The sequence below is a fragment of the Mustela putorius genome, unplaced genomic scaffold (genome assembly GCF_011764305.1).
Source record: "Mustela putorius furo isolate JIRA1106 unplaced genomic scaffold, ASM1176430v1.1 tig00000508_pilon_pilon_pilon, whole genome shotgun sequence".
Classification (NCBI taxonomy): Eukaryota; Metazoa; Chordata; class Mammalia; order Carnivora; family Mustelidae; genus Mustela; species Mustela putorius.
The window spans coordinates 7,204,333-7,219,532 of NW_025421402.1; the positions used below are offsets into that span (position 1 = coordinate 7,204,333).

At 33.6% G+C, this 15,200-nt stretch overlaps 1 protein-coding gene across 9 annotated transcripts in view; it reads left to right on the plus strand.

Annotated features, from left to right (window-relative positions):
• Nucleotides 1-15,200, plus strand: part of KCNT2 (potassium sodium-activated channel subfamily T member 2) — a 345,029-nt gene that overhangs the window by 241,700 nt on the left and 88,129 nt on the right. For all 9 annotated transcript variants that reach the window (XM_045081137.1, XM_045081140.1, XM_045081141.1 and 6 more), the window contains exons 16-19: nt 1,203-1,432; nt 7,364-7,577; nt 9,796-9,901; nt 14,194-14,366. In XM_045081137.1, coding sequence (XP_044937072.1) covers nt 1,203-1,432; nt 7,364-7,577; nt 9,796-9,901; nt 14,194-14,366 — 723 coding nt within the window. The remainder of the gene's footprint in view (nt 1-1,202; nt 1,433-7,363; nt 7,578-9,795; nt 9,902-14,193; nt 14,367-15,200) is intronic.

Sequence of the window (15,200 nt, forward strand, 5' to 3'; positions counted from 1 at the left end):
GTGTGTAAACCTGGTGATTCACAGACCTGTACCCCTGGGGATAAAAATATATGTTTATAAAAAATAAAAAATTAAAAAAAAAAGAAAATTTCAAGTAAAAAAAAATGTAAACAGTCATAATAACATTTATAAAACCTATATTTAAAAAAATTTGCTTTGATCAGAGAAATAAGTTAAAAAGTAAATAAACAATGGTACCTTCTAATTCAAACATGGAAAAAAATATTTTTTTCTTTTTGAGAAAAATTATTTACTAAAGAAACAAAAATATATGTTTAAAATGAAAGTAATATATTATCAGTATTGTAAATATATTGATATAATATTTTAAGGTTTGTATATGTCTAGTATTTTCCACTAATCTAATATTTAATATATTCCACTTTAATTCTCAGCATGATTCTTTCTGTACATATATTTTGATGTTTAAAAAATATTTTTAAACTAGATTTATTTCTAATGCTATAAGACATATTGAAATAAAAACATTCACAACATTTCGTGTTTGCAGAATAACCTGAAAAAGTATAAAATAAAATTTTATTATCTATTATATTTAGTGGTCGATATTTCTCCCAATAAAGCTGTGTACCTATTCAGATTATTAATTTTTTTTCTAAAGTTCAGAGTAAACCAAATATGGTAGAAACAGAGCTAAAAAAAATTTAGGTACCCTGATTTTTTTCTCATATGACCTTGGGTAAGTTTCTTCTTTTAGGCCAATTTAGCATTTTTGACTAAAGTAATACAGGTTTATATTTTTTGACCTAGTGAAAATATACATTTATGGTAAGACTCAATACACACACAATTTATTAAAAATTCTTACCCTTACTAATGATAAACACTCTGATATTTTTAATTATCTTTTTTCTATTCTTCTTTATTTAAAAATAACTATATAGATCATAATCATTTAAACTGATTTTACCACACATTAAGGACATAGTTTCTTTTCCTGGAAAAACAGGAAAGTTTTGAGTGTTGAGAGTCCTTTTTTTTTTTTTTGTCTTCAGAGCCTGGAGTCTTAAACTTTCACGATCTTTGCAAGCTTTAAAATACTTTGATTTGATACTGGTAATTTTCCTCTGCCTTATAATAGTTTACCAATTGTCTTACACATGCAAACTTAAAAACAAAAAACATAAGAGCTTTGCTGAATCACAGTTCTTAAGATTTTATTTATTTATTTTTAAATTAAGGTTTGGCGTCTGCTTGATTGGTGTTCGGAGGGAGGATAATAAAAACATTTTGCTGAATCCAGGTCCTCGATATATTATGAATGCTACAGATATATGTTTTTATATTAATATTACCAAAGAAGAGAATTCAGCATTTAAAAACCAAGACCAGCAGAAAAAAAGCAATGTACCAAGGTCATTTTATCATGGACCTTCTCGATTACCTGTACATAGCATAATTGCCAGCATGGGTAAGTATAAATAAATTTGAATATATCACTAGTTTCTTCCTCTCTTTCTTTCTTTCTCCCTCCCTCCCTTTCCTTCTTTTTCTTTCTTTTGATTTTATTTATTTATTTATTTATTTGAGAGACAGCAAAAGCAAGAGAGGCCACAGAGGGAGAGAGAGAAGCAAACACCCTGCTGAGTGGAGAACCTTATACAGACCTCAGTCCTAGGACCCGAAGGTCATGACCTGAGCCAAAGGCAGATGCTTAAACTACTGAGTCACGCAGTCCCCTTAGTTTTTTTCTTTAAAAGGCATAATAAATATCCTTCAATGTTTGTTAAAATTTCAAAGTCAAACTAGACACTAATTGTCTATATAATAAACTTGGTATAACTAAGTATCTAGAACAAAGTTTCCAAGCTGTTAAACTAGTAAGAAATTAAACTAGTTTAGGATGCCTGAGTGGCTCAGTCTGTTAAACGTCTGCTTTTGGCTTGGGTCATGATCCTGGGATCAAGCCCAGATCAGGCTTCTTGCTAAGCAGAGAATCTTTTCCCTCTGCTTGCCACTCCCCCTGCTTGTGCTCTCTTTCTTTCTTACTCTCCTTGTCTCCGTGACAAATAAATAAAATTTAAAAAAAATAAAAAAGAAATTAAGCTAATTCAAAATTGTCAATAATTATTTCATATTTCTGATTAGAATATAAGCACCTGACACTTTTTTAGTTCTTTTGTAAGTTCTCTATCCAGTTATCAACAGAGGCTATTTCAAATATCATTGGTTCGTTTTTCCTCTCCTTGTCTCTCTGTCTGTCTCTATGTGTCTCTTTTTTTATTTCTACACACACACACACACACACACACACACACACCTGGACCTCTTGGCTTGGCATCTTCACAGGTAAATTCCTTGAAAGGGTTGTCTTCAGTTGCTGTTTTGAAATCTTATTGTCCCCTCATGCCTTTGCTCAGTTTAGTCTGAAATCTGTAGTCCTTGTATCACTACTCTGGCAAAGTCACCACTCTGTCACGAAATCCAGTTTTCATCTTCACAACATGGGATGGTATTGACCATGTTCTTCTGCTCCCACAGATTGACTTGCCCTCCAAAAATTGATGATTCTTTTATATAAATCATTAACTTATATTTCTCTTCACAGCAGTATACTGGTTATTTATTTCTGCCCGGATGTCTCACAGGAAAAACCAACACAGCATATTCAAATGGAAGTTATCTGTCTGCCCTCATTCAAAATTACTTCCTCCTCCATTTTCTGTGTTAGGTGACCCTGTTTGTTATTGGCCTAGCATATTATTTTTTATAGTAGTCCTACTGATTTCTTCCCATTATTAACCTTTACTCAAAGTACCTAATATGTGCCAGACACTCTTATAAGTTTCTATGATAAATTAATGAACAAATAGATGACACAACATAATTTGTAAAGTCACAATCCTGACAATTCTCTTCCTCTCCTCTCATATCTCAGAATCCATCAATTCTATTAATTCAGATAATCAAGTATCCCTGAAAGTCATTCCCTTCTTTCTCCCCACTGTCTGTGTGATCATGGTCTGAATCTCCATCATTCTTCCCCTCAACTGTAGAATCACCCCCTGCCCCCCAAGCTTCTCTCCATGCCTCCATGCTGTCCTGCACTCTTCTCTGCCTTGCAACTAGAGTTATAATTTTTACATAATATTGATAGTGTCATTCTCCTACATAAATAATTTGAATTACTGGGGTGCCTGGATGGCTCAGTTGGTTAAGTATTAGGCTCTTGATTTCAGCTCAGGTCATGATCTCAAGGTTGTGAGATCAAGCCCCACACTGGGTTAGTGAGGAATCTGTTTGAGATTCTCTTCTTCTTCTCTCTCTCTCTCTGTACCCTTACCCTACATGTGTGTATTCTCTTTATCTGTCTCTAAAATCAATCAATCAATCAATCAATCACGTGAATTGCTTATTATCCAAGGGGAAAAAAATCTAAATTTTATATTACATGGCTTATAATTTGGATAACCAAAACTTCTTGTTTGCATGGGGCACTCCCAGTTATTCCAGCACAGTCCCAGTTTATCTATGTTGTCCTGGTGTCATTACTGAAGATCACACCCTATGACTCTTAAGAGTATCCTAGTTCAGGGCTGCCTGGGCGGCTCAGTTGGTAAGCATCTGCTTTAGGCTAAGGTCATGATCCCAGGGTCCTGGGATTGAGTCCTGCATCAGGCTCTCTGCTTGACAGAAGCCTGCTTTCCCTTCTCCCACTCCTCATGCTTGGGTTCCCTCCCTTGCTGTGTCTTTCTCTGTCAAATGAATAAAATCTTTAAAAAAAAAAAGTATCCTAGTTTAGAAGATAAATCACAGTCACTTTACTAAAAGTTCTTTTTTTTTTTTTTAAATAATTCCACTTCAATTTTCTAGTCTTGTATTTTACTGTCCCTTCAATCACATTACTAAGTCCCATTCATACTAAATTCCTTTCCGTCTTCACTAATTGTTTTTCACCAGTGGAACTCAACACAAGAAGTTTCTTCTGACAGAATCTACTCCCTAGCCCCCAACTTTGCCTAGGTAACTTCTTCTAATCCTTTGTCTCAGTCTCAGTATCATTCTTTCTGAGACATATTCCATGGCCCTGCTTGGACTGTAAATAGAACCACAGTGTCTATATCTGTAATGGGGCTATAATTAATTGCCTCATAATGTTCAGATATAGAATGGGTGTATAAATAATTGCCTCATAATATTCAGATATAGATTAATTGAGATAATGGCGAAGTGCTTAGGACACTGCTTTGTGTTGAGTAAGCATTCAATGAGTAATAATTACTAGGAGTTATAGTACTACTACTAGTAGTAGTAGTGGCAGTGGTAACACCATTTAAATACTCCCAATATCTTTCATATAATAGATGTTCAGTTAATGTTGAATTGAAAAAATAATATGCTAGGTCAATAACAAACAGGGTCACCTAATGGACTGTGTTAGGTGACCCTGTTTGTTATTGACCTAGCATATTATTTTTTATAAGAAATCCTACTGATTTCTTCCCATTATTAACCTTTACTCAAAGTACCTAATATGTGCCAGACACTCTTATAAGTTTCTATGATAAATTAATGAACAAATAGATAAAGATCCCTAGCTCACAGATCTTACGTTCTATCACAGGGGAGACTGCTGATAAACAACACAGAAAAAATAGGGAAATAATTTAGTGTATTAGAAGCTAAGGTCTTTAAAGAAGTGATCAAGTTAAAATGAGGTCATTAGAATCGGCTCTAATCCACTATGACTGGTGTCCTTATAAGAAGAGGAAATTAGGACACAGAGACACATCCAAGGAAGACAACAAGAGGAGACATAAGCAGAAGATGACCATCAACCAGCCAAGGAGTGAGGCCTGGAACAGACCGTTCCCTCACAACCCTCAAGAAACCAATCCTGCCAACACATGGATTTTAGACTTCCACACTCTAAAACTATGAGGCAATAAATTTCTGTTGTTTAAGCCACCCAGTCTGTGGTACTTTGTTATGACAGTCCTGACAGACTGATGCAAATAGTATTGGAGAAACTGACTAGAAACATTAGGAAATAAGTAGAATGACATAGGTTTAGTCACCAAACAAAACAGTGAAAGATAGTGGTGATAGAATCTGAAGATATGGGAAAAAGCTGGGATTTTAGAAAGGATAAAAGGAGAAGAGTCTAAAAGAGACGATGACCACACTGAGGGTATTTACCCATCACCTTTATAAGAGTCAGGTTTGTTAAGGAAAGGAAATGTTCAAAGGGCTTGTTTCTGTAATTGTAACTACTTTTTGAATTGTGTCTTCCCTGCTAGATTCTTCCTTATGATCATATCCCCATGCACAGCTTGGGGCCAGGTATCTGCTTTGGCAAAATAATTGGGAAGTGACCACATTTCCCTGTGTTGGGCAAAAAAATGATAAAGAGGTAGTTGGGGGGTGATGTGAAGTCACATATATTTGGGGAGTAGGGTTAAAAGATCACAATTTATTAGGAAGCCAGAAGGGATTTAATTCCCAAAACATGAGTAGGAATTAACTTCACATAAATGGAAGTATTTCTGTTTCCTTCTAAGCAGAAATAAAGGAACAGAAGTTTGGTGAAACTCATGTTTGTTTGAAGTCGGGGAATTGAAGGATTTCTTCTATGATAAGTTCTGTTTTCTTTCTGAACTCAACAGTGTAGTCATGTGCAGAGGATAAATATACATGTGAATTTTAACTTAAAGCCTTAGGATGTAAATAATGGCTTATTTTTGTAAATCAAATTTGTAAAATTTAATTTTTAATCAATTCCACATACCTACTAAATAGAAAATTTAATCTTATTTTCTCTAGGAGCCTCATTCAGCTCTTGCCCAAAGATTGAATTATAGATTAATCTTTATTTATGGTGTTCAAAAATTGGTTGACCATAGATTTTCTGATGACAACAATCTCTACCTTTGCTCTGATATTGAAATTGCTAAGTGCTGGTCCCTACATCCTTTTCTCAGAAACAGCTGTTCTGGGAATGTTCGTATATGCCTGTCACATGACGGCTTTCACACGAACTACAGACATATTAATCTGAGTTTTGTGTATATGGAGAGGTACAAGTCTCTGAAACGTAACCCCCCAAATTTATTCAGTTTTGAGGAATTCTCGGATATTCTCATCAGACTTGTGCTACCAACTGTCACCCTCAAAACATTTCCTGTTCATCCCTCCTTCTGTGGAGACTTCCGATTGCCTCAGAGGTTTTAGAAATCAGTTGCTGACCTCTCTTTCCATGATGCAAGAAAAGAGAGGCCAAAATCCATTAGTTTTATTCCCACTTTAAAAACTTCTGCTCTAATAGTAAAGGAGGTGGCAAGGTCAGAGGTTTGAGAGAAGTGGCAGGTGTTTTAATAGTTGCTTCAAAAGGGACAAAGTGAGGTCTAAGGGGTTTTAGAAGGATGACCAGGTATTAGTGCGTAAATGAAGTGAGTGGTGGAGAAACATGATGGCACTCGTCGGTAAGACTGTATTATTTTCTTCAGAAGGGGAGACATCAGCTTTCCATAAATTGATGTTTAAATTAATTTTAAACATCCAATTAAATAATTTCAAAGGAATTTGTTTCTTCTATTTACTGGGGACTACCCCCCAGTATGCAAAAGCCTTAAGCTATTTAAATTTGCTGTTGCTACAGCCTCAAGGTACTTCCACAGCTTGAGTACTCCCTATTGTCTTTTGAGTAAAAAAAATCAAAGGTCATGACTTCAAAGTTGCCTTCCAAACCACCTGGTGAAAATTCATTCCTCCTCCTGGTCTTCATCACATTATTTTGTTTTATTTTCTGCATGTATTTATTACTATCTAAAATGACTGTTTTCATTTATTTGTCTACTTGGTTATTTTAAAGATAAGTGCTTATATGTAGAAGCATTATTTTGTTCCCTTATTCCCTACATATCCCAAGTGCCTAGGATAGTGTTTTCCATGCAGTACATAATAAATATTTGTGAAATAAGTATAAAATATTAATGGTTCTAATATTTTAAAAAAGTGATTACAAATCAGCAAGAGAATAATAACACAATGGGGGGAAAGGATGTAATGAGAAATCCACTAAACTGAAAAGGCCAAAATTTTATTTGTTAATTTTAAGTAAATGTAAATTGAAACAAAGTATTTTTTTCACTTTAAAAATCTAAGTATTTCAGGGTTTCATAAGTCTTGTGTTTTGTGCAATAAGCTAGACTCAGCAAACACATTTTGCACAAATGCAGAATTTTTTTAATCCATGTAGGTAAAAATGTCCACATGGAGAAGAAAGGGTAAACAGTAACAGATTTCCCAGTTATCCTGGTTGTATTTCATTTTGTTCATTAAATGGTTGATTATCATCTGGGTGGCAAATACTTTGATGGATTTTTATGTTTCTTTGTTGCAGGTACTGTGGCTATAGACTTGCAAGACACAAGCTGTAGATCAACAAGCGGCCCCACACTGTCTCTTCCTACAGAGGGAAGCAAAGAAATCAGAAGACCTAGCATTGCTCCCGTTTTAGAGGTTGCAGATACATCATCAATTCAAACATGTGATCTTCTAAGTGATCAATCAGAAGATGAAACTACAGCAGATGAAGAAACTTCCTCAAACTTAGAGTATGTTTAGATATTCTAGAAGAGTTGTAAGATTTACTGGGATTTATGCTACTCTGGGGCACTAATATCCTTACCTTTTATATATCCGAGAATCAATTCCACATACTTCTAACAAAACAACCTTCCTATTAGCCAGTATCTCCATTACCTACAAAGTATTTTAAGACCTCAAATTTCTAGCTTCAACATGTATTTCCAGGATCAGTGTTCTCTAAATTATCTTTTATCCTTAAAGAAAACACATCAATCAGTATTTTCATGATATAAGATGCATTTTCATTATTGCATGTTTTTGTTAATTATATTGTACTTCCTACTTTTAATTTATTTCCTTCCATGTCCATATTGAAGATCAGTTAATTATTCAGTGACATGTAGTGCAGGTTTCCTCCATTAAATTTCCCTTCCTTATCTTACATAGGTATTTTTCATATGGTATACATCAGTAATATTTTGAATGAATGAATACATGAAGTACTAGTTCTCTTTTCTATGCTTCCATAATACATAGTGCCAGTGTACATGCTATTAATCACATTTTAATCTTCAGTAGGATTTGTTTACTTGTCTTGCTCACATAATATATTGCTATTTCTTGAGGGAAACACAGGGGTCAGCAGTCTTGACAATGGAGTCTAAAAGAGTTTGTTTTCCATGTCAGTTCCACCCTATACTGGTTATGTGCAAGTGACTGATTAAACAGTCTGAACCACAGTGTCTATATCTATAATGGGGGTATAATTACTGCCTTATAATGTCCAGATGTAGATTAATTGAGATAATGGAGAAGTGCTTAGGACACTGCTTTGTATTGAGTAAGCATTCAATGAGTAATAATTACTAGGATTTGTGGTACTACTACTACTAGTAGTAGTAGTAGTAGTGGCAGTGGCAGTGGTAACACCATTTAAATACTCCCAATATTTTTCATATAATAGATGTTCAGTTAATGTTAAATTGAATAAAATGAACTGAAATATAATTGAAACTTAAAAAAATTCTTCATTTAATCCTTCACACTTAAAAGAAATTATTACAAGGAAGTTTAATGTTCCCACAGAACACAATCCACTCTCCAGAAAATCAGTAGCACTCAAATATATTTATAAAATATTCGATGGTAGAGGTTTGACTCTCTAAATGATGTGTGGTATGATTGAAATTCTTTCTTTACATGTCCTTCTGAAAAGATTCAGAGGTGGTTTTTTTTTTTTTTTTTCCTAAGCAAACTGAAAAAGATATTGAAATAATAATGGAGATTATCAACTTCTAAATTTGCAAAATGTGCACCATTTTACCCTCCGAGCTAATAATGTCTGGAAAACAGTTTAAACTAGGCCTGAAATTTCTTGGTTTAAAAGAGAAGAGTTTTCATAGTAGATAAAGGAATCTTGCCTCTACCAAATTATGTTTTCTTTCTTAACTTTCATTTCTTCTTCTTTTTTTAATAGTTTTATTCTGAAAATTAATATAGTCATAATCTGCATGCAGGTGGCTACTTTTGTTAAGTCAGCAAATAATTATCTTTGATAATATTTTAAGCATGATTCCAACAATAGTCTGTTTTGGGGGAGCATATGAATTTTTAACTCAGTTGCTTACTCCTTTGTGGCTATGTATTCATGACTAATGAATATTAATGGAGTAAATCATAATAAGTCATTTTGCTTTAAATGTGTTTTATAAAAATTAATAGTGCAATTTAAAAAATCTATCTAAATCTTTTAAACCAAGGAATGGCAAGCTTTTTCTAGAAGGAACCAGCTAATACTTTAGACTTTATGGACCATATAATCTTTGCTGCACCAATCTTGAAGTGCCCATAGACAATACATAAAATGAATGAACATGGCTGTATTCTAAAAAAACTTCACTTGTGGATATTTAAATTTTAATTTCATGTAATTTTTATGTGACATGAAATATTCTTCTTTTTTATTTTTTCCAACCATTTACTTAAAAATTTTTTTCCCAAACATTTAAGATTACAAAGGAACAAACAAAACAAAAAAAACTTTTAATTCGCAAAACCAGCTGATGGGCCAGATTTGATCCAGTTTGCATATCCCTATTCTTAACTATTTCTTTATCAAAATGTAATTACAACATAAAAGGGTGTACCATACTTTATCAAAATAGAGACACATGGCTATCCCTTAATTGTCCAACTATGTGTGTTTTCTTCAAGGCAACTCAAATATTTCATATTGTTTTACAGATATGCTAAAGGCTATCCACCTTACTCTCCATATATAGGAAGTTCACCTACTTTTTGTCATCTCCTTCATGAAAAAGTGCCATTTTGCTGCTTAAGACTAGACAAGGTAAGCAATTGTTATTTTCTCTGAAACTGAAATTATGGCATTTTGTAATTGCATATATTTAAATAATTTTGTGTAGACTTTTGACTAAAATATGTTTAAAGAACATTATCTTTTCAGATGTAAATGCAATACAATAAATGGTGAATTGTACTTTCTTAACTGTACTAAAGATTACCCAAATGCTTTCCCCTTCTACTTAAGTAGCGGAGGAGTCCGTCAGTCATGTTTTTAATGAGGAAAACATAGGTGCCAGAACCTCAAACCTATGAACTCTCAACATCCAGAGTCTTTTTCAAAATCACTTTGGCCCATTGTGCACTATTTTGCAAGGCTTTTTTTTTTTTTTTTTTTTTTTTTTTTGCTTCGAAACTTAATGTGGAATTGCTTGGCATGGTGAAATGAGCTTGTCTATGTGTTAGCCGGAAAGATTTAGCCGGAAAGATTCGTTATTGATTAGACTGAAAACTAGTGTCTGTTTTGTGGTTATTATCTCCTTTTCTAAAGATTTTATTGTAGCTCTTGATTTTTGCTTGGATGTTCTAAAGGAGCCATTCAAAGCAGAAAGATTACAAGAATGCAGACATTTTAAAATCTCTTTCCCAAGATGGCTTGGGCATGACCTCTATAAGAGTTTGTTCTCTTAATGAATAAGAAAGCAGATAAGAAGAAGATTCTCAAACGCTACACCTCCCAGAAATTAAAATGTGCGGCTAATTCTAACCAGGAATATATTCTTTTACTCTAAATTTTGGAGTTAACGAGAGTTAAAATCCCAGCTCTCTGCTTACAGGATTTGAATTTTGGGCAAATAACTTTGCCATTACATTTCAGTTCCCATATCTATAACATGGTTGTAATTACAAGCCTCGATGGTTCTCATGAGAATTCTATAAATTAGCACAACCAAAATGCTTCACACAGTGCCAAGAAGTTAATAAATGCCTAGGCACCTAATACATTCTATTAGTATTCTTGCTACTACTACTTTTTAATAAGATAAACATCATGAAGCCTGGCTGTTACTGTCACTCTTGAGGAAGAATAGTGGAACATTAGAAAATCTTTGCCATTGCTCCTAAATATTCCTCTGTGTCCATTAAGATGTCCCTCTCTCAATATCTCAATGCCCCCCCCTTTTTTTTTTGGTCCCTTGTTTTAATTTACTATCTGAAGTATTTGATACTGCTGACTAGCTGTATATTTTTGGTAACATTAGTAAATCTTAAGCTTCAGGACCCCTTTACCTGTATTAGCCCTTTCTAAGGACCTATGAATAATTTTAAAAATTTATAAATTTGTAATATTTGTGTTATTTTCCTTAAAGAGGATTCCCCAAGTAACATAAGCCTCAGGCACCACAAAACCTGGATTAGCATTTTTTAAAAATTTTTATTTATTTATTGTGGGGGGGAGCATCCTCTCCTCTGAGCAAGGAGCCTGATGTGGGACTTGATCCCAGGACCCTGGGATCATGACCTGAGGCAAAGGCAGCTGCTTAACAGACTGAGCTACTTAGGTGTCCCTGCATTTTAATTTTTAACTCAGAATTCAGGAGAAAAACACACTGGGTGATCAAAGATTTGAAAATGACTTATCTCCACGCAGGGAACCTGATACAATGGAGAAGCTAAACTTTCTGAGATAAGGATTGGCAAAGAAACAATAGAGGGTCTTTTAAAGCAAAGACTCTGAGCTGTCTCTTTACCATATTAAGAAGACAAAATTTCTGAATGCTGTTGACTGGCAGATGACCTCGGGTATTATCCTCTATTTATCTAGCATTAGGCTGGCTGGAAGTGCTGGTCCGTTATGTATATGAATGCCTACTTTGCAGTCAGGAGATGGGATTATACAGTCAATCCTACTGCATCTGTAAAGTGTGCGAATTGGGATTACTTGCCCAGTTCATTCTGCAACAGTATCAACAAATAGGTTCCTGATCAAGGTTTATCAACACTAATGCCCCTATTTTCTTGTTTTGTTTTGTTTTTTCCTTCTAATTGAGCTACTTCTGAATAACCTAAATTAATTGTTTTTCTTCATTTTATCTCATAAATATTGAAATTCTTAATATCTCAACATCACTCGTCACTCTTCTCCATCCATGACCTCTTTGTGAGGGACCTTATTCATTCCTTTATGTGGTTGCAGATCCTACTTATATTAGTAAATCTTCAATCATACTTCCAATGAAGGCTTATTGTCTCCTTTTAAAAAAATCATTTCCCCTTTTCTTCATTCCCTTTTTATGTCTTAAACCTTCTGGATTCATTTTCCTACTGATTACAGCTTTTGAAATTCTCTTACTAAAGTCCTATTAGTGTTAAGTTCTGCCAATTTCAGTTTCCCTAGAAATGTCCTTATTCTTGAAAGACAGTTTTCCTGGGTGTCCAATTCTGGGATGAGTTTTCTTTTTCTTTTCCCACATTAGAATTTTATTTTCTGCCTTATGGGTTCCATGTTGCCATTGAACAGTTGGCTGTCATTCTAGTTTGTATTCTGGAAATTAATGGTGGTCTCTCTTTTCAGTCTGGCTCTCTAAGATCTGATTGTCTTGTTGTTTTGCACTTTTATTACCATACCTCTGAAGCTGGATTTTTATTTATTTATTTGAATTAGGATTTGCTGGAATTCCAGAACCTGAGGTTTTGAATATTTCATTAATTCTAGAAAATCCTTAGTTAATATTTACTTGAATAGGTCTTCTTTCTGATATATGTTAGACATTGTCATACTAGCTTTCAAGTATCTTAATTTCTCCATACGACTTTATATCTCTTTTCTTAGCACATTCTGAGTAATTACATCGATGTCCTGCAGTTGACCCCTTCACATGTGTCAAATGTGCAATCTAACCCATTGTTTGAGTTTTTATTTTTACTTGTTATACGTTTTAGTTCTAGAAGAGAATATGTGTATTTCTACTGAATATATTAAGTAGCCTCCTGTTCTTTGTTCATACTTTAGATGTTCTTTTTTATTTCTTTAAACATAGTAAACACTTTCATTTTTTCTGTTCTAAATCTAATAACAACAAAACCTGTAGTCTTTGTGAGTCTAATTCTATTGTTTATTGTTTCTGCTGACATATGGTGCCTTCTTCCCAACAGCATTTTGTAGTTTTTTATTAAAGGAAAAAAGTAGAGAATATTCCAGAATTGGTGATGAATCTACAGAGAATCAACTAATCTCAACCCAAATAAAAAGAAACCCACACAGAGACATAGAAAGATAAAAGGGCAGAACACGAAAGCAGCTCCCCATGCAGATAATTTAGTTTAAAAGACTCTTGGTTTGGGGATGCCTGGGTTGGTTAAGCGGCTGCCTTTGGCTCAGGTCATGATCCCAGCATCCTGAGATCGAGTCCCACATCGGGCTCCTTGCTCGGCAGGGAGACTGCTTCTCCCTCTGCCTCTAGCCTGCCACTCTGTCTGCCTGTGCTTGCGCTCTGTATCTCTCTCTCTCTAACAAATAAATAAAATCTTTAAAAATAAATTAAATAAATAAATAAATAAATAAATAAATGACTCTTGGTTTAATAATGCTAAGTGAGTACTAGGTCTCTAGAAAATAGCAAAATAACCTCAGAATAACAATGAGTTTTGATAATGTATTGTTACTCTCTGGACTCTGATAATGTATTGTTACTGTTTTGTTGTTAGTATTAATATTGGTATTTTACTTTTGTGTATTTCTGTTATTATCTTGCCAGCTCAGGTATATGTTTAGACAATTGAGGGTTTTCTTTTTTTGTTTTTTAACAACAAAGAAAATCTTTCTCGGTCCATCCCTTTAGATGTTCAGTACTTGGAAAGTTCCAAGGTCATTTGATGATAATATTATTTTCTTTCTGGAACTCAAAGTCAGAGGTAGTTTTTTTCTAGCTTTCTTGAAGTATGACTGACAAATAAAAATTGTTTATATTTAAAATATATAACATGATTTTTTGATATACATACACATTTTGGTAATTTTTAAATATAGGTACCCGGATGTCATCGAGCAATATGTTTTAGTTTACAGTAGAGCATGTGCACACACATATTTCTGACTGTCTTCCCCCATATTAAGCTACACACTTGCAATTCATTTGTCTTGTCCATACATAGCTTCACTTCCTGAAATAGGCTGGAGAAAGGGGCATGGAAAAATGTAACTATTTTCAAATTTTTTATAAAATAAAGGATTTGCTAGGTTAGATTAATTTTACTCTTCCATATATCCTAAATTTTTTCAGCAAATTTTAGTGGAGTGTAAAAATAGCATTTCTTTGTATAATTTTTCTTCTCTAGAGTTGCCAGCATAACTACTATGAGGACGCAAAAGCCTATGGATTCAAAAATAAGCTAATTATAGTTGCAGCTGAAACAGCTGGAAATGGATTGTATAATTTTATTGTTCCTCTCAGGGCATATTATAGACCAAAGAAAGAACTTAATCCCATAGTACTGCTATTGGACAATCCGTAAGTATATTTTAAAATACCCACAAAAGACAAAGAATTCTTAATATTATATCAAAAATAATTTATTTTAATTTGCTTGGAATATTTTAAATCAGATACATTATGGCACATGATTCATTGGGAGATATATTTTGTGCTATGGTACAAAACAATCATTGAATACGGTTGTTTCACAAATACTACTTAAAACATCACTGGAACACTCTGAGCTTTTTATTTAAAACTATGTTGCAAGTGGTCATCACTCAATACCAATGGGAAACATGCCATTGAAATAATTACAGTTATTTTCCTTAAATTAATCAACTAGCCTGGAAAATTTCTGCCAAAACTGGACAATTTTTTTGGTCTTTCTAAAGAACCGTTAATTATCAGCCAAGCATATTAATGATCCATTCTTATGTTATACTGTGATACATCATCATAACTTATTGTGATTCTTCCACTGTTAAAACATATATTCTATTACACAATATGAATAATTAATGCTTTACCATGCTCATTTATTTTGAAAATGTTGGATTGATATACTCTTGTGAAATAAGACTACTTAAGCATTTAAAATTTCTCATGCAAATATAAATGTAGGTCATGAATGCAGTGGTCAAACTCATTGTATCCTAAAATTATGATATTCCTCTCTGTGACTCAAAATTGGTAACAGATGGTCCTTAGATCAATACCATATTTTGGGATCCTCCAACTCTCCTTTTTAATTCTAAAGTGATGCAAAATTTCAGGATAAGCTAAATGAGGCCAAAATCTGTTGCCTCATCTCTGCCTTTAAAATTTATCAAAAGAAATTCTTGAAAACAAAAATATCTTCCCACTATA